Here is a 21,825-nt window from a genome sequence, read left to right as displayed (position 1 = left end):
AAAAAACAACTGTGATACTTGCATATTACAAAAGCTTATTTAATTCCACAGACTCCAACATTCAATTCCAGAACTGCTGTCCTCCAAATCCCAATTATAAGTTGATTTTCAAAAGAAAAATCACATTTTTTGGTGCCTTCTGTGAAGATGATGTTCCGACAGTAGGAGGTGTTCCCTCAGCCAGCCTACCACAAGTTCTGATGCCCCTGGATAGTGGTGTATCCAAGATTGCTTTTATTGCCTGGCAATGAACTGTTTCAAGTTTCATACACACACCCCCATCCCTTTCCAGCTGTGGCACTGAACAAAACAAGCCACAGAGCTGGATGATGACGTGTGGAGGTTCAAGGAGCCAGAACACACAGAGTAGTCCTGTCTCTCCCAGTTTTGCAGTTACACTGCCAGAACACACACAGCAGTCCTGTCTCTCCGAGTTCTGCAATCCACAGGAGCTGCAGCTGACAGAACAGAGAGCAGTGCATGGCTGCAGTTCTGCCTCAGAGAGCCATATGCTTTTCTGGGGCTTGTTTGTGTGCTAAATAGAGAAAGAGGATACTGGACAGGGCACTAACTAGGAATATCACATCAAACCACCGGTGATAGAAGTTGAACTGGAGCTCTCCCAGGACTTCTGTAATAATGGTGCGGTACTCCGGAGGCATGCTCATGCGGATCAGGAGCACTGATGACACAAAGTACATTCCCTGGAAGTGAAAACAGGGACAGCAGTTACTGCTTCAGCACAGGCTCTGTGGCTAGCAGGGGGCAGCACACAAAGACATGGTTATGTGTTTAAACACACAGAAGGGATGCATGCAGAAATGCACATGAGCGTGCCCATGGTTCTCCATACTCACCATTATCTGGGCTAACAGCAGAACAATAACATTGGAGGACTTGCTGCTGGAAATGGCATAGAAGAACTGGGGGAGGAAAAAAAAAAACAAAAACATTGGAAATAAGCAGTTAGGTTAGTCTGATCTGCCTTGGGACAGCATGAAAAGTACATACCATTCAATACCTTTTCATCTAAAAATACCCAATCAAAACCATACTCGAGGGCTACCTTTCATAAACCCTACTCTGAAACATCAATCTCCCCCAACCAGTTGCACCTTGTGTTAAAAATCACAAAACAGTACAGAGCTTAAGTTTAGGTACCAAAGGCCAGGTCAAGTCAATGAGTCACATGTCTGTTGAGTTAATGCCTTTCAGTCCTACCAGCAGCTTAAATTAAGTAATCCAAATGCTTTTAATCACTATCTCATCAACCTTATTTAACAAGCCTTGGCTACAACATCATTTTGAACCTTTGCTTACATTTAGCATCTTATTTAATATCTAGATCCCTTTCTGACAGAGACTGGGGTAATATCCTGCAAAAAGTTTTCTTCCTACCTTCCCTCCCTCTGCAAGAATTTTTATTCAGATATTTAAACATAAATGCATATTGAAATTTTATACAGTACTTGTTCCATCAAAAGGTAAAGATCTGCTAATGAATTTCTCTGTGTAAAATCACTTAAGTGTCCTGGTTCTTACCTTTGTAAGTGTGATTAACAGCCCTCTAATAGAGGTAACAATGATTATTCCAACAAGAATAAAGGAAATGTGCTGAGACCAAAATTTGACCTGTATCAACAAAAAACACAGTTAAAACTTTAACAGTAATCTTATTTACACCACATTGTATAGCTACCAACTCTTCAGGGTCTTTGTCTCTTCTAATTGTACAGATGTCCACTGTAGACAGGTTCATGTAACAGACATTTTCACAAATGTATTAGCAACCGTTTACTCCAAACACAAGAGAAGGAGATTTAGTTTATACCATTCACAAAGAACCCCATTTTCACAGGGATATGTTTTCAAAGTGTAAATGACAGAACAACTATTTGCATAAACAATCAAAATTAATTACAGCTCTGTAGCTGAAATGTATTCATCTAAGCAGACTGTCTAAAGTCCTTCTATTTCTCCTCTCTGGCAAGACCACATCAGCATCTCAGCATAAAATCAGTATGAAAGCAACATTCATGGCACATTTTCCTTTCCTCCTCAATAAGTCAAAAGCCAAATCCACATTCTCAGGGTCTATCACTTTCTCCCTTAGCAGCAGGATGATTTAATTTAGATAAGATATGAATTGCTGAAAAGGCTGTAAGAATTAATAAAGGCTCACATCAAACTGGATTCCCAGGTAATTTACAGTGATCTCAATTCCTCTTGTGACTGGATCAGTCTTCCCCACACGGTCAAATACAATATTGATGGTTGCCTGCAAGAGATGGATTTACATTTAAGCGAAAAGGCAAAAGCATTTCTTACTCTCACAGGTGAGGCATGCATGACTTTTCTACTGTACCACCAAGGAAAGGGCAGGGAGTGGCCAGATTGCCAAAGAAGGCACAAAACACATCCATGTAAGAATTACTGCTCTAATGCTGTATGGAAAAAGCCAGATACAGAGCTTTATTTCTATTCTTTCAGAATTTCTGGATTTTAATGAAACTAGAGAATTACTTAATGAACTGCATGTGTGGCATAATCTATGCAGAGTATATTTGCATACATCTACAGAAAATGCAATAAAATATTTACATACCATGAAGATTTTCCAGACACAATAGATGGAGAAAAAATAACCCAAAAAGTTGAAGTATTTTCCCTGGAAAGTTTTGGAATATTCTATTCTCTCCTGGAAATACAAAAAGAGGGAGAGGGAGAATATAGAAAAATAGGTCATTTTCACAATCACCTACAACAAAATTGTAACAGAGCATCAAGAGTAAGCAAGCACAGCCCTATCTTTGTACATCTTTTAATTCAAAGGTTTCTGAACTCCTAAGTGTTAACTCATAAGCTTGTGAATGGTTATATAAGGCAGACTCAAGGATGGATTTGAACTGTAAGGGAATGGTCATCTTAGCCCCAAAGTTACAGATCCTCACTCCACTGCATTACAGCATTTCACCATTTACCTATTGAACAGGTTTCAATTCCTCATAACACATGTTCTCTTTCAAACTACTTTAACCTCCCAACACCCATCTGGGCAGTTATTTGCTGTGTACCTTTGTTGCATGCAGGTCAGCAGTTTCCAGGAAAAGCTGCCGACTCAATTCTTCCAGGGCATCCACTTCTTGCTGGATAAGGGACAGATCTGGCAAACCAACATAGTCAAGGCTAGAACACATCATGAACTCTTAATTAAGAACAAAACATTCCCCACCTTCAGCCCAAGGGCCACATCTAATGGTTTGGTTTCTTCTTAGATCCAGATCAGCTTTGTCATTCAAGTCTTCAAGCTCTTCATTAACACAGCACCAAAGAAATCTCAAGGATGTACCTGATGCACACTACTCCAGTTCAAGGAGGTAGGCAGGACACAAACTCTTTATTTCTTTGTCACAGAACAGAACCAGAGCTCTCAAAAACTGCTGCTCCACTTTGGTCAGTGACCCTTGCCACTGAAGTGCATCTCACAGTATGTCATCTCAGATCATCTTCATAAACAAAACTGCTGAGTAACTGCTGCAAGAGATGAGTGACTACTATGAAGAGTCTGTCAAATAGCCAAATTCTGATTTTAGCAGCTAGTGTGAAAGGAGGGGAAGAAGAGTCCTGAGCCTTAAATATGCAAAATATATACTTCAAGTGGTGTGACAGAAATCGTTGGTAAGCAACTCTGTTAAAGAAGTACAGACCCCTGTCACTCCCACCAGATTCTTTCTACAGGGAAGGTTGAAACTGGATGATCTTTAAGGTCCCTTCTAACCCAAACCATTCTATGATTCTGTGGTAAGCATGCACACCAAGCATCCCTATGATCTGCTGTACACCACACCCACGGTGATGCAACAGAACATTTATAGAGCAGGGCAGAAACATAAAACTTCTGCCTGTGTCACAGTAAAACTGTGCCCAAGGCCTGGGCAAAACGTCAGACAGTGCTGGAAAACAAACCTCCCAGTAGACATTAGGTTTGAAATGTGTTGAAACACAAATGCTTTGTGACTGTCCCAGCTAACACTCTACCTCTCCAAACAAGGCAAGCTGGATCCCCCTCCCAAGGCAGGTGCCAGCATGCAGATGAAGGATACTTTCACTGCCAGGAACAGATGTTGTAACACTTTTTATCATTCCCCAGAAGCCTGTGGGTCTGTTATGCACTTCTCCTCTCTGGAACATTGTCCTGTGAGCCACTGCTATCCTGAAAGAACAAAATACACAAGTCCTTAGGAATATAACATTTTTATGAAAAATCAAACCAATAAAAAAGAAAAACCCACCAGTTTCTCAGAAGATGTTGTTAAACAAAATTCACCAAAAAGAGATGTCCCTTTTTTCTTCCCCTAAACACCAATCCTGCTACATACAATTATCCTGATTAGCTCTGGAGTAGCGCCCAGATCTAATTAAATGAGATTCAATGAGACACTTCCCAAGTCTTCCATTCAGGATCCTGTTTCAATCCTAAAGAGATTGAAACCCAGTAAAAATTCAGGATTCAAATGGATTTCTCAGTCATATGATTAGTTGCTTTCCTTTCCTCAAACACATGACTATGCTATCTCAAGCTCAGGAATTAAAAGACTTCTCATGCTCCTCCCTCCCCTTGGACACCTCTTCTTTATCACGGCACATCCGCCTTTTCCATGGAGCCATGAGCTCTGGATGGTGTGCAGAGCACTCTCTGATATGCTGTCACTCACTGCTGGGCTGCATGACAAGTTGTTATGAAGCAGAAACACACAAATCCATTCTTGGACTGAACCACTGGATGCTTCAGGCAATCTGAACATGACTCCTGAAGTTAATTCCAACACTCCAGCAGCAGCTGTGTATCGTCCCTCACACTTCCATGTGCACCATGGCATAATCCCCACGAGCAGTGTTGGCTTCTGGTCTCGTTCCCTCACATTTCTCCCCACAGAAATTTGTGAGCAAGTTATCCATTCCTAAGCTGAAAACTATTCTCAGGATGATCTATGATTCTGTGGTGTTTAGTTCCTCTCTTGTAGCTGCAGCCAGCATTGCTACATTTGGCACTGAGTCCTCTTCAAGGCTGTTGATAAGCAGTGTAATAAAAAAAAATTAAAAATCATTCCATCATTCCTTTCATATCAGCAAAAGAAACACCCTTGGGGCACCCTACATGCAGATAAAAGCACATATGGCCACAGACTACAAATAACAGAGATATTAGAATCCTGATAGCTGCTAAATGTAAGAAATGCATTTTTAATCCTTGCTTTCTTCACAGTACACAGATTCACGTGCTCCATCCCAAATGATCCACAGCACTGCAGCAAAAATGCAGCAACATCCAGGTGATGCACAAGGCTGTAGATACACAAAGGTAAATCTTCTCTTTTAAGAGGTGGCAGGGATTTCTGTATCCACACAGTAGCCAGGAGTTCTGGAGTCCTCAGAGAAAAGATCCACAGGCAAACCCCACACACTCTGTGCACACTGGTAATGATGTTGCATGATATTTGGGTGTCACATCAGCTGATCTGACTCTAACATGATCCAAATGAAACAATACCATCAGAATGCTGGCATTTCAAACCTGAGGATTAGTTATGTCACACCTCCAAGAATAAGTAGAAAGACTCTGATAGCCTTAGAGGCGAGCTTCCATAAGGCTTTACTTGATTGTGCTCGGGAAGGAGAGAAAAGTGATTCCCTGCAAAAACCCTCAGGGCAAACAACTTTCACCAGCTACCTCCTACTGACTAGAAAGCCAGCATGAATAAGGGTTGGCATGAGAAGAAATGCCAGGATCAGCAAAGAAAACAAAAAGCTTTATGTTCTATTGCCTTACAACTCTTGTGCTCTCACTGGTAATTCTGAACTATCAGTAGTACTGAGAAGGTGGCCAGCACATCACTGACAATTTATGGAACTGTAGCACTGAAAATATTGCTATTCCCACTTGTTCTGCCAATAACTTAGCTGCATTTGTACTGATAGATATCTGACCTTTCAAATTCAGCTTTATAAGAGCAAAAAGTCCAATCACGCAAGCCACTGCTTCCCATCAAAACAAAAAAGAGAAAACAAAATCTACAAAATTGCTTCATTATAATGACCAAGTGATTAATACATGGTTCTTCATAATGGTTAAAAACTTGCCATTTTCAGAAGATTTCCTGGCCAAAGGAAGGCAAGAAAGTGCTAGGTAGTTACGAGCCTCTGGCATCCTAACTTTTACTCCAACATCACTTTCCCTGGACCAATAGTCCTAAAACACTGTACAAAAAAAAGACCAGGGTCAAGAACAGCACTGTCCTTTAGCTCCAAAGGCAGTCTTTTAGTGTGCTTCCAGTCAATTAAATCAATTAAACCTGAGTAAATAAATTCTCTCACTACTCACCATCTCACACATGACCACAGAGTTAACAGTTGTTCACCACTGAATATTTTCAAAGGGGAAGGAGGTTATGCTTTACCTACACTTCCATCAGCTAATACTCATCAACATGGTGATAAATTTGGCAAGGTTAGGCTATCTAAAAGCTCCCCTGCACACATTACAAGCTTCCATTGAAACATTAAGGCACCAAAAGTAAAGTCTGGGAGACTGCTGGGTGAGACAGTCAAACCTTTGAAGTGACTCCAGTAACTGGATTTATTCTGCACTACTAGCAGGACATGAAATATGCAATATTGATATGAAATATGCAGACAAAAATCTTTGCAGTGTAAATGAAATGACAATGTTTCTGGAAGTAGGTTTTTTTAGCTTGGGGGACATGGAATAAGCTAAACCAGTGCCAGCAGAGTTCTGATGGCACACTTGTGTATTACAGTATATCCATATCAGCAATGATTTGCAATTCTGCAAAACTTAAACAACATAAACCTTGCTGTTTGCAAGAATATAGCTATGTCCATACCAGCTCACTACCCCACTTCAGCTTTGAGCAGCATCTACCATATGCACAAACCACTTTCTGTCCTGAAACCAGGAGTAAGAGCCAGCTGCAGTGGCCTAAGGGTCCCTTACTCAGCAGTGCCCACCCTACAGATTAGCTATGTTGCCAGCAGAGAGCTACAAATGGTCTTGGAAGCCTCATCTGTGCCGCTGCAGCCACAAAAGGCACTACCTAGTGTTAAAAACAGTCATGTATCAGGCCAGAACCACACCACACAGCTCAACCCAATTCAGGTTTCAAAATCCATCTTATAGCACCTCAAGAACCATCTTGTACCATACTGACTGCAAATGCTTGAGATAAATAACTTTGTGCTACTGTTGTCCTCTCACCTTTTTTTCTTGCTAACAATCATGTCCATAGTCTGGAGGAGTCGTCGCTCCAGAGCCAGAATATCTGCATCTGTCACGTTCCTGCAAAATAAAAACCCCCAGTTAGGCCTGCTACCCCATTTCAGAGATGTGCACATGCCCATGAGACAAAGAAAAGCCTGTATAAGGGGGATATGCAGCAGCAGTGGAAATGGTTCTAGCATGCAGACATGACAACAGCTAAATAGAAAAAAGTAACAAAAAAACTTGAAACAATACCACAGGAAGAGCAAAATACAAATCGCAAAAAGCTGGACAATTACTTCACAAGGCTGCAGTTACCTGAGAAAGTAGGACATGTAAGTGTATGGACAGTTGACAGCCCCAAATCCTGACAGCAAAGCCATGAGTGTCACCCCAATCACACCAACACGGCTGATGAGCTGTTCTATAGACAGGATTCCTGAGGGAGGGAAAAACATGGCATCAGCAACCTTGCTCTCTTCACTCTGCTCCACTCTTGGTGCCTTCCTAACACAACTCAGAGCTGCTTAATTGATCTGACTGCCTTCTCACTGCAATGACCCCAGGTAACAGGAAGGACAGACAGGGACTAGGAGAAAGAAGTAGGAAGTCTCCCTCAGAAATTACATTACTATGCTTAGAAGCAGAAATGGGGAACTGCAGCAGTAAAGAAAATTAAGACAGATATATGGATATGTGGAGAGGACTAAATATCAACAGTTCAAAATACCAGGTATTTTGGCTCCAAACTAATAAAATATGCTTGCCATTTGCTGAGGTGGAAAAACACATAATCCATCAGGCGCTTATAAAGGAGTGTCTTCCATAAAGACACTTCTGCAATGATCAGCAATTATTAGCAAACCAGTTGGTCCTGGCAAACTGGCCTAAAAATGTCTGAACCCCCATCCCATTAGAAGTGATCCCTCCAGAACAGATACAAGCTGTGCTTGTAGGACAGGGGAGTTGAGAAGTTTAAGCTGCTCCTGGCTGTTCAGTGCTTATCTAGTTGACACAAACATGTTGTTGAGGAGACCACCAACAGGGTCTTCTACCTGAGCATCAAGTGGACTCTAAAACAATTCAACATGAACATCAAGCCTGTGTTGTAACCATCACCAAGCATAGAAGCTGCATTTACTCCTAAACACAGACCTCAACCTGCCTTCCCAGGACACAGTGCCATGTGTAGTAAACACCAGTCGCTTTTTAGGGAGCTGGTTATAGAGCAGCTGCCACACACAGCACATTTAGAGCTTACACGATTGCAAAGCTGAGATGGCTGAGCTCCAAGCCACATTTCATGCTTCAGAGAAGTGGAATGAATGATGAAAACAAGGCAAAAAGACTTCACAAAGGGAAACCGAGACACCCAGTCATGTGCAGCTGCACAGAGATTTACAGGAGCTACAGAATGTGCTACAATACACTGGCCTTTTGCCCCATACACTGTCAGACTGCAGCACTTAAAACAGAGGTGCCTTCAAAATGACATGACATTCCACTGGTTGGAGCAATGCTTCCCCATGCAACTCACACATCAAGTGAATCAATGTTCCATCAACTCAGATAAAGGTAAGAGCTTTATCAGAATACTGGTGTGTCATTAAGCATAACCTTCCTTCTGCTACGAGCTCCCAAACTCAGGTTTGTTAAGTAAGTTGCAGTCTAAGGGAACCCTTGCTCAATGGTGCACTTCTCAGCTGCAGGACACTGCCATCACCATCCTACCTGCCTGAATTGGGTCACCACTCCCTGATGAAACCCACAGCACCCTGGTCTGTACATGCAGGACAGTAGCACCCCAATAATACAGCAGGGAATAAACATGTAGAATCCTTTGCCCTAACCTCATGTCCACACCTGGTAGGATAAGGCACTGTAAAACTTTTAAGTGGAGGTATCACACCCTGTGAAGTACAATTAAAAACAGACAATACCCTATTACCCATTCTGGAAATCTGCAGGTGTTACACAGCCTCCCAGAACCTTTAGGTGACCTAAAGAGGATTACCCAAACCCCATGGCTAAGTTTCCACTGGATTATTACACTCTGCCAACTCAAGCACCTTCTGCAGCTCATAATGGGTTCAAGTTTTTCTGGGCAATGGAACACTGGGCAGAGGGATCTATACATGCTATACAATTACAAAACACAGATCAACACTTTCTCCTAGGAAACTTTTAGGATCACAGATGAAACAGTGAGCAGACCCTACACAAGTTGGTATCCTTCAGCTTCTCACGTGAGTACAGTCAAGCAGCTTCCCACAGAACAGGAGGACTAAGCTGAGCATTTTGTATGCAGACATATTCACCAATTTCCATGAAAGTGACTCTATTTTACCTGTTGGGAACAATACCCAAACAATTTTCCAGCGCAGGGGAAACAGAAGGGCAATATAAGTTACACAGGTGACAATAGCCTGGTTCTAAGTGTTAAAATCCTTCAGCAAGTCAGGTGCCTCGAGGGTTTAACACAGCCAGGCATGTGCTAACTCTGCTGCACCCAAACTAACCCAAATGTATAGAGTGTCTTCACACTGTAGATACAACCACAACAGAGGCACCCAAACCAATTCTGCACACAAACAGCTCTGGCATCCAGCAGCACTTACCAACCCACACTCCAGTCCCATGCAACTGCACAGCAGGAATCTGTACCAAAGCCAGCACAAGTGCCAGGCCCATTGCTGGCTACAGCTGTGCAGCTCTGGAGTTCAGGCACACTGCTGTGTTTTGGACACAACTGGACAGTCACTCATGCTAAACTCATCTCATTTCAGTCAGAGGTAAGAAAAACCTGACTGAAAAAAAAAAATCAGATGAAGGACTGGTTGTTGATCTGCTTCTTAAATAAACTAGGTTTAGTCTCCACAATAGAAAGAATAAATAAATAAAAATTGTGATCAACTTTTTGTGGAGATAGAGTTTCTGTGTCCTCCAAAGTACACCATGTCCTTACATAGTGCAGGTTCAGTTAGGACTTACTTCCTTCAAGTTTTCCTGCAGTACTGAACGAAAAGCAATGAAAATCCAGATGTATCCACCCATTTCTGTCAGTCTAACAACCTTCACATTGCAGATTTCAAATCAAAGCAGACCCTCAGTTGCAGGAACTGCTTTCTACAGTCTCAGCTGCAGAGCTGAGATAACAACAGACCCAAAATAAAAGTGAAATAACGAAGTCTATTTGCAGGAGGGAAGAAATCAGCAAGAAAATGAAACTCACCATGTTTTGGGCTGAGGATAGGAAATGGATCCCCCAGCTTCCAGAAGAAATACATGAATGTCAACCACACAACACATGCAAAAAGTAGTTTCTGTCTGTGCACTAATGGAGAGGAAAAGTGGAATGTTTAAAATAGATTCTTCCTTTAGGGCTTTTTATAGCTTGCAACATTTCTACATTGCTCTAAATGCTACTTTGAGAACAGGTGGCCAAAGCAGGCGTCACCTGACAGAGCTACAGTTCACAGTGTGCACCCCTTCACCTCCCACAGTTCCACTGTCCACATGGGACCACTTCCTGCTTCTTTCTTGTGTCACCTTGAACACAAATCTTAAATATTTCATCTTGAACATGAATCTTAAATATTTCATCTTCATGGCAAAACTACACATTTAATATTCCCAACCTACATGCCTAAGCTTCACACAACTGAGCCATGAGTATCAACAGCTCAAGGGTTAAGTGTCCATTAGCCCATGGAAGAGGCCTCATCCAGACAGTAGAAACAAAAAAAGCAAAAGTAATTTACTGAGCTTTTCTGCTTCAGAAGTGATTGATTGAGCTTCTCTGCCTCATTTCTTTTGCCCCCCAGCAGAACAACACAGCCTTGCCAAGGGTTGCAGAGTTTGGCTGCAAGTTTAAAAATGCAAAGGAACAAATCCCATAATATTACTCTGAAGTGCTCAATTTTGTTGCAACCCATGAAAAACAAAAACCAGCATTTGCTGGGGTCATGTAAAGCATTTCCTGACTGTTAATGAATGGCTCATGATACAACATAAAGCTCCAAAGAGAAGGTATTTAGCCAGAACAAGGAGGGAGGTACAAGGACAGTGATCAAAATAATTTCTCATTTGTATTCCTATTCTTAAATTAGCAGCTCTCCTGCCCCAAACCAAGTACTCACATAATCTGATGTTGCTGACAACAAAATAACCAATGTAGAAGGGCACCATGAAGACCAGGATGAGCAAAATGACACACAGGTTCAGCTTCCAATGAAAATATCGAGAGCTGGAATAAAGCCAAAATACTGATTAGCATGATATCATAACACAACTAATTTCTCAAAGAAAACTGCATGTCAGTGAAATCTCTTCAAGTACATCAAGCAATGAAAAATATTGGCTTAGCATATACAGTACTCGGGATTTATTTTATTAGGGTAGAGGAGAGGGAATTGTTTGGTTAGGGGTTTTGTATGGTTTTATTTTTAAATACAGAGGTCAAGAATGTGTATTTAAAACTAAACAACTATCCAGAAAACAATGCTGGTTATTTTATCAAATACTGTATTTTCTATAGTAACTAATGACAGTTGCAGAATGAGTCATGTGACTGACTGCTCATCTAGTTGAACAGTAAATGAAATCTAAGTATAAGCAGTAATTCATTTTCTAATGAACAGCTGAACCAAAAAAGAGCTAATTCCTATTAAAAAGACTAAAAATATTTAAAGTTGATAATTCATCATGTTTCACTTCAGAGTTGTCTCATCTGCAAGACTTTGCAAAGCAAGGTTTTATAAACACATAGATAGATAGATCAGTACTCCTCTGACCAAATTAGAGTAGTCAAACACAGGTGAGATTGATTTTGGCTGAACTGACCTTTCACTTTACTTGAACAGAAAAAATACATGTTCCCATCCCCAACATTAACTCATATTCTTTCTATCCTCAGGGAAGAAGAAATTATGAGGATCCTTGTCACTTTTTCCTAACTAATTCAAAGACAAACATTTTCATCTGTACTGAAGTCTAGACCTTTATTGAAGCTTATAAAAGCATTCTCCTCAGTGATCTCTCTGGCTACCAGCCCCACATATTAATAGCATAGAGAACTAACATTACCTTTCATCAGCTCTGTACTTCTTGCCTTTCAACCCCTTTGACTGCTCTCTTATATTTGTATGATCAGATAGAATAAGAAGAAACTTAGCCTCTACATGTTATGGTTCTATCTTCTCTTTCCTATTGACTTCCAAAGAAGACAGTTTTTAATATCACCTTTATGTAGAAGTCCTCACCCTATAGTCAAGCAGGGATTCACCTTTGATTCACAAATCCTGTATTGTTACAGACGTAGCTTTCACTCCACAATTAGCTTTACATTCACTCCTCTGACCACCAAAGAGAAATCAGTGCTTAAAGTTTCTGTAGTCTTTAGCATCTGAGAAGTGCTCTTAGCATGATCTGAAGAGTTACAATACTTCCATGAAAGAAATAATTTCTTTTAACTTCACAACTGGAGAAAGTCAAAGATCAAAGGCTTGCCCTAAGGACCCAGACCAATTAATAGACCAATGTTAATTGCATGGAAAATTGGAAGCTGATGACTACTAGTCCCATGTTGCTGCACAAAACATTTTCATTGAGTTGTTGACAGTTTTCTCCCCTGATTTCCTCAATCCAAGACTAATCCATTAATTTAGAAGTTAGACTAAAGATGCTGCAGAACACAAGGCAGGCCAGTCCCCAGTGGGCTCCCAGACTCACCTGCTGTTCAGCACTCCCAAAATTTCAAAGATGATGAGCTCAAACATGGTACAAGAGAAGGCAAAAGTCACAGAGAAGATCACCTGGACCACATACTGTCTCACCTGCAATGAAGAGAACAATCCCTAGACATCAGGCATTCACATTTCTGGAATGGCATCCTGATACCCCTCAGATAACAAAACAAACAACAAGGTATGATGGCCCACAACTGGGTCTCTTGCTTAAAGGCACCAAGCCCATTATCTGCTTAGGAGGAAGCCAGCCTCTTGGGAAACAGAGAGCAAACTCATACACTAAGAGAGCTCTTTGATATTATTTAAAAACAAAATCCACATCAGAAAAACTGTTGGGATCTGAATTTGGCTTGCACTTAAACCATCTCTGAGAGACTACAATCTCATACTCCACTACGGATAAGAGAATGGTATTTTATCCCATCTAAGCTGCCTCACAGCCAATTCAGCTGCAATTCACACATCTGAGTTCAAAGTTAACCACTGGATTTGATTTTGTCTCAGAAATTTCACTTTATATTAGGTGGGCTTACTGGGGCAAAAGCCAAAACAGTTCCCCCAGTTTCCTATTACCCCTGTATCTCCCTCATACTTCTTTTTATTTAACAGTAGCCAGTATGGAAACTTTCAGCGGCCCCAGAAGAAACAATTCCCTCAGATTTCTTTGAGTCTTTTAAATAGAAGCACAAGAGGAAATTAAAAATAAAGTAATTGCAGCTAAGATAAAAGTGATTAAAGAGACGAACAAGGCTAAATGCAGTTTTAAAAATATTCCTATAATTGGGAGTAATTTTTTAAGATACACACTTGTAATGAAAGACTCCTTCTCACCTCATAATCCTTGAAGAGCTTTCGCATGAAGAAGAGCCACCCAAATCCAAAGAACAGCACCTGCAGAAAAGATGAAGCACTCAACATTAGCATCCTGCAACTTGCCAAACCCAGACCCACTGCAGTGCTGACTGTAAATTATACAAATGGAAGGAAAAGAGCTAACCCAAATACCCAAGATCCACAAAAAACTAAAACTTTCCACGGTACCGTAGAAAAAATATATTTTAAATATTCAAGTGTAACAGACACAAAAGGCTATGGCCTTAAGGAAGATCTAGTCAATATTTGGTGTTCCTAAATTCTCAGAATTCCTCAGTTCCTGGCCTGCACTGCTGATTCTTGTTTCACACTTGTAATCTACAGAATTGGAGCTTATGGGTTTTTTTACAGCTAATACAGAAATGGAGGCAAAGCAAACGCTTCAGTGTCCACCACATACACATATTCTAGGGATGAGTAAATTTTATACACACATCTGCTGTTCCTTGTAGACTAGAAGTGCATGTGAATTCTTTGCAGAGGTACAGCTGGTTAGACACTGACACTGGGTGAAAGGTGCTACAAGCATCTCTGAGGTGGGGAAAAGGCAGTGCTGAATGCCTCACACCACAATCTGGAGCTGCAGAAAGCCACATGGACAAGGCAGGTGAAGCAGAAAAAGCCAATGACACTTTGCATGTCAGTGGTTGTGAAAGCACATTGCAAAATTTTTTTAAGTCTCTCCACACTCCTGAAGGGATCAACTTAATACCACAGCTATATTGCAGATGACTTAAATGAAGTAAATAGAAACTGAACAAGGCAGCCAAAATTGCAATTACCTGTCTTCAGAGAGTAAAAGGAGGCTGTGTTGTCAGGCCTCCCCTGGGTAACCCATCTATTCCTCCTAAGACTGAAAGGGAGTGTAATGACTTAAAAGAAGCCAAGCAAAAAGAGAATTCAGAAAACACTCAATATTTTGATAGAGGTAGCTTTGACCAAGGCAAAGACAAAAAATTCAGAATATGTCAGACATCAAGCAGTGAAGTCAGTGGATCTCCTCAAAGCACAGGGAAAAGGCCAGAACTTTCTGCCCACCCTGCCATGGAGATGGGAAAGATTCAAAGACAAAAACGAAGGAATTACTGTGGATTACCTCCCTGCACATCAGGAGTAACCACAGCAGCAAAGGTAACACACTGACATGATTCACAGACAAGGAATACCTGCAATGCTGGGCAAGAAGATCAAATGCAGCTGCCTTGAAAGAACAACTGAAATAGGAATGAGGTCGAATGAGTGATTTGTAACAGCTGGCAAAACTTGTTTGAGGAGGACTTCAGACTTTAAAGTAGCTGCTAGCAAAAATTAAAGATATTCTGTAAGCACCCTATCTACAGGTCATAAGTTAAAGTATGATAAGCAAATGAGATCTACATAAACTAATTCCACATTTAACAGTGGGAAGGAGGAAAAAGGTAGAGACAAAGTCTTCAAAAAGAAGTAACTAAGAGAGGAAGACTAAGAGATAAGTAAACACAAGAAGAACAGAAAACTGAACGTGAAGATTAGACTTCCCTTGTGTTAGGGACTGTACAAAAGCAAAGAAAGACATTTTGGTAGAAGTTCACATTCCAAGACACTGCAGGTGAATGTGACGTGTAAACTCAGCAAAATCTTGAGCATCTGACAATTACATGAACATCAGCTTGTCCTGTTGAAGAGGATAAGAGGATTCAAAGCTGCCATCAGAAATGAAAGAAAAGCTATTAGATAAGTTAGAGTTCAGAACTCAAAGTAAAAAAAGTGGGACTTTTTGTTCTGGGTGAATTGTTAATAGTACCAAAGCTAGGCTCAGGACATCAGGAGTGAAAAAGCATTCTGCAAACAAAACTTAAAGCATTATCAAATGGGAGGGCACTGTTCTTCTCAGAAACGGTCAGGAAAATTATCAGGAATTAGGATTGTGCACTGAAGTCTATCTAAGACAACCACCTGCTGCTGAGAGGAGAAAGGTTCATTTTCCTCAGCTCACCCCTCATCACTAGAGAACAAAACTTTCACAGCACCTTAAATCAGACCCCTCTGTGAGCCACTCAAACGCATTTTCACCCGGTCCCACTGCCCAGGATCAGCCTTGCTGAGAAATATTAGAAACAAACCCTCAGTAGAGGGTTCAGTACTCAGCAGACAGCAGCAGGATGAAATTCCCTATCTGTTCCAACTCAAATTTAAACTGAAGCGGGGCCCGGCCCGGCCCGGCCGCTCCTGAGGGGGCGCGCGCCCCCGCGCGGGGAGACGCGCACGCGCGCCGCTCCAGCACGGCGCCGCGAGAGGGAAGCCCCGTGACACCGGCACCTCCCCGCTCCCTCGCCCTCCTCCCGGCCGGAGCCGCGGCGCCGCAGCGGCGGGGAAGGCGGGGAGGGTACCTGCGAGGTGAACATGATGCTGGAGTCGATGAGGAAGTTCATGGCGGCGTCCGACGCTGCCCGCTCCGCCCCGCCCGCCGCGCTTCCGGCTCCGGGGGCGGGGGCGCGCAGGCGCGGGGGCGCGCGCCAGGGGGCGGGGCCGAGGGGGCGGGGCCATAGCTGAAGCTCCGCCCCCTGGCGGCCCCCGGGGAGGGAACATGGCGGAGCTGTGTGAGGGAATGGGGACGGGATGAACCGAGCACAGCAAGGACATGGACCTGGAGCCAGCCCAGGGGAAGCCACCGAGTTCACCTATGACAAAAGGCTGAAAGCATTGGGATTGCTCAGCCTGCAAAAGAGACGGCTTAGGGTGACCTAATGGCAGCCTTAGTGCCTGAAGGGAGCCTGCGAGAAAGATGGAAAGGGGTTTTGTACAAGAGCATGGAATGACAGGACAAGGGGGGATGGATTCACGGCAGGTTTAGATTAAACATTACAAATAAATTCTTCACTGTGAGGATGGCGAGGCACTGGAACAGGTTTCCCAGACATGGATGCCCCATCCCTGGCAGTGTTTAAGACCAGGTTGGGTGAAGCTTTGTTATAAAGACTCTGGCCTCGTCCATAACATCTTCAAGCAGCCTAGTCTAGTGGGTGATGTCCCTATCCATGTCAGGGATGTGGAACTCGATGATCTTTAAAGACCCAAACAATTGTGTGATTCTGCCATTTTACCGCTGCTGTGACCCCTCTGCAGGAGCCCTCTCCATCCTCCCTGGGCTGCAGATGCCTTTCAGGAATTGAAATTACAATATATCAAGGAACAGGGCCAGAAGGGAAGCAAAAGTGCAGACAGGGAATTTCCTGATGGCTATCGGTGTGAGATCCAATCCTTCATGTCACATTAATATTCCCACTTGACCTTCATGGCGTCTGAATCTTTTTCGTTTTTTCCTCTTAAAAACACACCTTGAGGAAATGGCCTCAAGTGGCACCAGGGAACATTTAGATTAGACATTAGGAAAAAAAATATCACAGACTGTACAGGGAAGTGGTGGAGTCACCATCCCTGGAAATATTTGGAAAACATGGATGTGGCACTTGAGGACATGGTTTGATGGTGGTGCTGGGTTGGTGATTGATGATCTTGATTCTATGATTCTAACCATTGCTGTTGAAAACTCTTAGTATTTGGAATAATAAACAGGAAGAGAAGAATCAAGTTGTGAGATTAACAAAGCACAGAGCTCCTGCTGACTGAAAATCAGGAAACTTTATTCATTACAACTCATTTCACTAGGAAAACAGATCTATGTTTGGTTGTGCCAAGTCACCAGATTAGTCCCATAGTCTCTGATTGTTTGGCTTTCTGTCTTGCTCTCAGACTTCTTGGTTTGAAATTTGTCTCCTTGTCTGTAGCATTGCAAAGAGAAGAAAAACATTCAGCTTTCATGGAGAAATTATCTGAGGGAGCAGGTTATTGTGTTTGGTCTGAGACTTTTTATTTTACAGTTTCTGGTATCATTACCAGTTAAAGCAGAGCTGAGATCAGGCCTTGCCTGTTCTTTCTTTCTGTATCTACTGCTTAGAAACTGTTCTTTCCTAAAGGGATGAGATTCCTGAGTTTGGAGGGATTTGTGGTTGTTTTGTTCTATGTTGGGTAGGTTGTGGGGCAAGGTTAGCTGTTGGTTGCCTTTTAGAGACTGAGGTTAACAGGAAATCCTTTAAAAATAAGTTATACTGAGCCAAATTCTGCTCTTGTTTATGTCTTGGCAACTCAACTTCCACACAAGGGTAAAAAACAAGGCAGAGTTTGGTCATAGGTCTTAAACTTTCTTCTTTGCATGTGTTTAGAAATAGGCTTGAGACTCTGCTGAGCTGTAAATTACTGATCCCTGGGCCTTGGGAGAAACAAGATAATTCCTACAGGATAAACCCAGCCCCAGGACTCCTCCTTCAGGGAAGACAAGAAGGGTGAGAAGAAAATGGGAAATTTATTTTGTGCTGTTCCTTAGATAGTTGCTGATGTGCTTATGTGGGGAGAAGAGTCCATGGCCCTCCACAGGTACAAAGGCAGCTTCTCAGCTGTAGTTATTCTTGCAAATGTTATAGTGAATGAGGCTATTTTATGTTCAGTTTGTAGAGAAAACAAAATCAAGCCTTTTAAGTAAAGCAGGAAGGTGCAGCATATTGAATTAGATCATGAGGTTTGGCCAAGAGTATGTTTAGAAATCACACAGGTTTCCAGAAGGTGCTATGGGGCATATTCATGACAAATAGCCTTAGCTGGCAGCCAGCCACACATTTTCTTTTCCCTTCTCTCCGGAGGATTTCATTAAAAAGAACTCTGAAGCTGGAAGCATTCCCACATCATTCTGATTTCTGCATTTCTTTTGAGTTTATTTTTGATGAGTTCAGGTGATGATGTTCACTGGCAATTCCTGGATTCCTTTACAGGGTTGTCTATGACCCTTTTCTGAACTAACATGAACGTATTGAAAACTTGCCTGAGCATTTTTATATAGCTTTTCCACCTTGGAAGCCAATAAATGGCTGGTTTGCTTTCACTCTACCAAGCTGGATCTAGCAAGGGGAAGGCCAACAGTCTTTGTTTTTTTCAAAATGTTCTGTCAGTAGCTCTGTAATCACCATTTCTATTCAGTGCTGCTTCATCCCAGATCAGCAAGCTTTAAAACACACAGGTTTTTGTTGACAGAATGTTAAAATGCAGTCCTCTGCACTTTCAGATGGATTTAAAGGCACACTTGACGCTGAAGTTAAAATATGGAAAGACCTAAGCTGCTATATTTCCAAGATTTTATCTGTTGACAAGCATACTCTCCTTTTTTTTCTTTTTTTAAATTTTATTTATAATGCTTTTTCCAAACCAGTTACACAACACGATTCTGGCCTCAAGCAGCTCTCGTAGCTACCAAACATCAGCTCATAGAATCACAGAATCATAGAGTAGTTTGGGTTGGAAGGGACCTTGAAGATCATCCAGTTCCAACCCCCTGCCATGGGCAGGGACACTTTTCATCAGACCAGGCTGCTCAGAGCCCCATCCAGCCTGGCCTGGAACACTTGAACAGCTGACTGTGTGTGGATCAGCCTCTGCTGGTGCCTGGGGAGGTGGTGTGGCCTTTGGGACAGCCTGAACCAGCTCTGCCAGCGCACAGGGAGGCAGCAAGTGCCCTACACGTGTCATTCCACCACGCAGTGGCTGCACTGAGCTTTCAGCTTGGGGTATCCCTTGGGATGGATAGTTCAGGCTGGAAGGCATCACCTGGCCCAGCCTTCAGCGCAATACAGATTAGGATGGTCAATGCTTTTCCCAGCCAAGCTTCATCCCCCAAAGATGAAGATCCCACCATGACTCTGGGCACCTGCTTTAGTGCTGAACCATTCTCCATTTCAACAATTTTTTTCCTTGTTGGAGTTTTTTTAGTCAAAATTTTCTTTTTGCTGCTCATTGTGATTGTTGCCTCTGGTCTTTTGCTGTGCACCTCTGTCAAGAGTGTGCCTCCATCTTCCCTGGAATTCCTCCCCCTTAGGAACCTGAGGAAAGCTCTTAGGGCTCCCAAAGCCCTCAGCCCCCTCCTCTCCAGGCTGAACAAACCTCCTGTGTCTCTTTGTACAGCAGGCTGCTGAGAGGAAAGCTTGAATTGTTGACAGATACATAAGTCTTGCCTCTTCCACTGAAATAGGTTGGTGCCAAGCTAGTGGCAAGGAAAGGATTGTGTGCCAGGCTATGTCTAAGCCAACACATACTCGCTTGCCATGGTTGCTGCTCAGCTGTGTAAGCACATTTGGCGTTGGCAAAAAGCCTTTCCTGAGCCATGTTAAAAGCAGCACACACAGAGCCCAAGTAATGGCAATGCCATTCTGTTGGGGGGAAAAACTATTCCAATACTTCGACAAGTCCCCTGATTTTGGCACATTTATCCAGCCCTGGCCCTCAGGAAATCTGGCACCATACACTGTTTTATCACAGCTGCCTTGGGCTTACAGGAAGGCTTTAGTGTAGTACTCATGGATGTTCCTGTCTTTACTAAACAAAACTAAGCCTAGGCTAGGATTACTTTCGGTTGTCAGCCTGAAAAGCCATTTTCTATACAAAACAGCAAACTGCCACCTTTTTTTTCAGCATTGTGTGACACAGCCGCTCTTTAAATGTAAAACTGCACAGTCAGTGAGTTACTGAGCAGCAGGAGAGATGGGACTTCCCCCATCAGTAAGTAGATTTGATGCCCACACAGACCTAGAGAGCAGAGATCCCCCAAATCTCTCCTCTCCTGCAGGAGGAGGAATCTGCACCTCACTGTGTTTCAGCACTGAAAGATTGTGGGTGTCAGTCTCTGTTGCACTGAGTGGTTTAAAACAGAAGCCCAGCAATATTCTGCATGATGCAACCCTCTCCCACATGCCTTGCAAGCACCTGAAAACTGTCAGAGCTCCACCAACCTGAACCAAGTGCTCCAGGAACTGTCTTATTTAAGCACAAGTGCTGCCCCAGAGTGGAGGCTGGGGATGGAGAAGAGGGGTCCACGTCACCACACTGTCACCACAGCTTCATGCATGGCCTTGGCTAAGGTGGGAGAGATGGGTGAGGGAATCAATAAAGTCTTTTTTACCCATGGCAAGTCCACATCCATGTTAATGTCAGTACAGTGCAGTGTTCACGTTTCCAAACCACCACCCTTCTGACCGAGGAGTCATGTATTACCCAAGTTAGCAGTTCTGCCAAGAAATAACAAGGATACCATGCATTTCAGGAGTGCTTTTCATCAGATCATTCCTACTTACTTTACAAACAGAATTAAGGAAGCCTCACAACATCCCTGTGAGGTAGGTGGAAATTCTTACACCCATTTTACAGGTGGAGAAAACAGGCACTGAGAGGTAAAGTGATTATCACAGCAAGTCAGAAGCAGAGCTGGAAATAAATCTAAGATTATTATCCTAGGTCCACTGCTCTAGACACTAGAGAACACCAACCCCCACATGCTATTGTAAGCTAAGAGACTACCTTGCTCTTCTACTTTCACCTCCTTTGGTGATTTTTGACACTTGCATCTTATGCTCCTTGCAGAGAGCCACGTGATCAGTTAGGAATTTATTTGCACAGGGAGCCAAGGGGGTAAACATGCCTTTAAATGATCCCAGGCATGGCTCTAATTGTCCAGTGATTTCCCCCTTCCCAAGGAAATAATATTCCCTGTTCATCATATAGATCTCTATGTTTTTGCTAAGTTATTTTTTGAGTAGAATCATACACTGAATTCACAGCTCTGAGGCTGTTATGCAACTTCACTAGGAATTTCTTGAATAAACAATTAAGTTTGTCTCATTGAGAGGGAATAAAGCACATTTATGTGCTATCACATCCAGAAATATCAATAATCCTTTGCTCATCTGTCGGGCCTTCCATCCAAGGACTCCCTTCCAAAACTAGCACACGTCAGGCCTCACATCATCATAGTAAGGTAGAAAACAATTCCCAGTTGCACAAGAAGGAAGCATGACTTGCTGACAGTCCCACAGCAATTTCCTTGCAGAGATGAGGCTGAGTGCCAGA

General features: G+C 42.6%; 1 protein-coding gene across 1 annotated transcript; it reads right to left on the bottom strand.

Annotated features, from left to right (window-relative positions):
- Positions 1-23: 23 nt before the first annotated feature.
- On the bottom strand, positions 24-16,341 carry GPR89B (G protein-coupled receptor 89B). Its single transcript, XM_033052357.1, has 14 exons — positions 16,269-16,341; positions 13,858-13,917; positions 13,010-13,113; positions 11,419-11,525; positions 10,512-10,613; positions 7,598-7,718; positions 7,277-7,357; positions 4,104-4,213; positions 3,075-3,163; positions 2,606-2,698; positions 2,183-2,278; positions 1,543-1,632; positions 858-923; positions 24-704 (listed from the first exon to the last, which is right to left on the bottom strand). The coding sequence occupies exons 1-14, from the start codon at positions 16,308-16,310 to the stop codon at positions 498-500; spliced, it is 1,368 nt and encodes a 455-aa protein (XP_032908248.1). The 5' UTR covers positions 16,311-16,341; the 3' UTR covers positions 24-497.
- Between the last annotated feature and the right edge of the window lie 5,484 nt (positions 16,342-21,825).

Source organism: Catharus ustulatus, chromosome 2 (genome assembly GCF_009819885.2).
Source record: "Catharus ustulatus isolate bCatUst1 chromosome 2, bCatUst1.pri.v2, whole genome shotgun sequence".
Classification (NCBI taxonomy): domain Eukaryota; kingdom Metazoa; phylum Chordata; class Aves; order Passeriformes; family Turdidae; genus Catharus; species Catharus ustulatus.
Note: the sequence above shows the minus strand (reverse complement) of the source record. Positions and strands in the feature narration are given on the sequence as shown.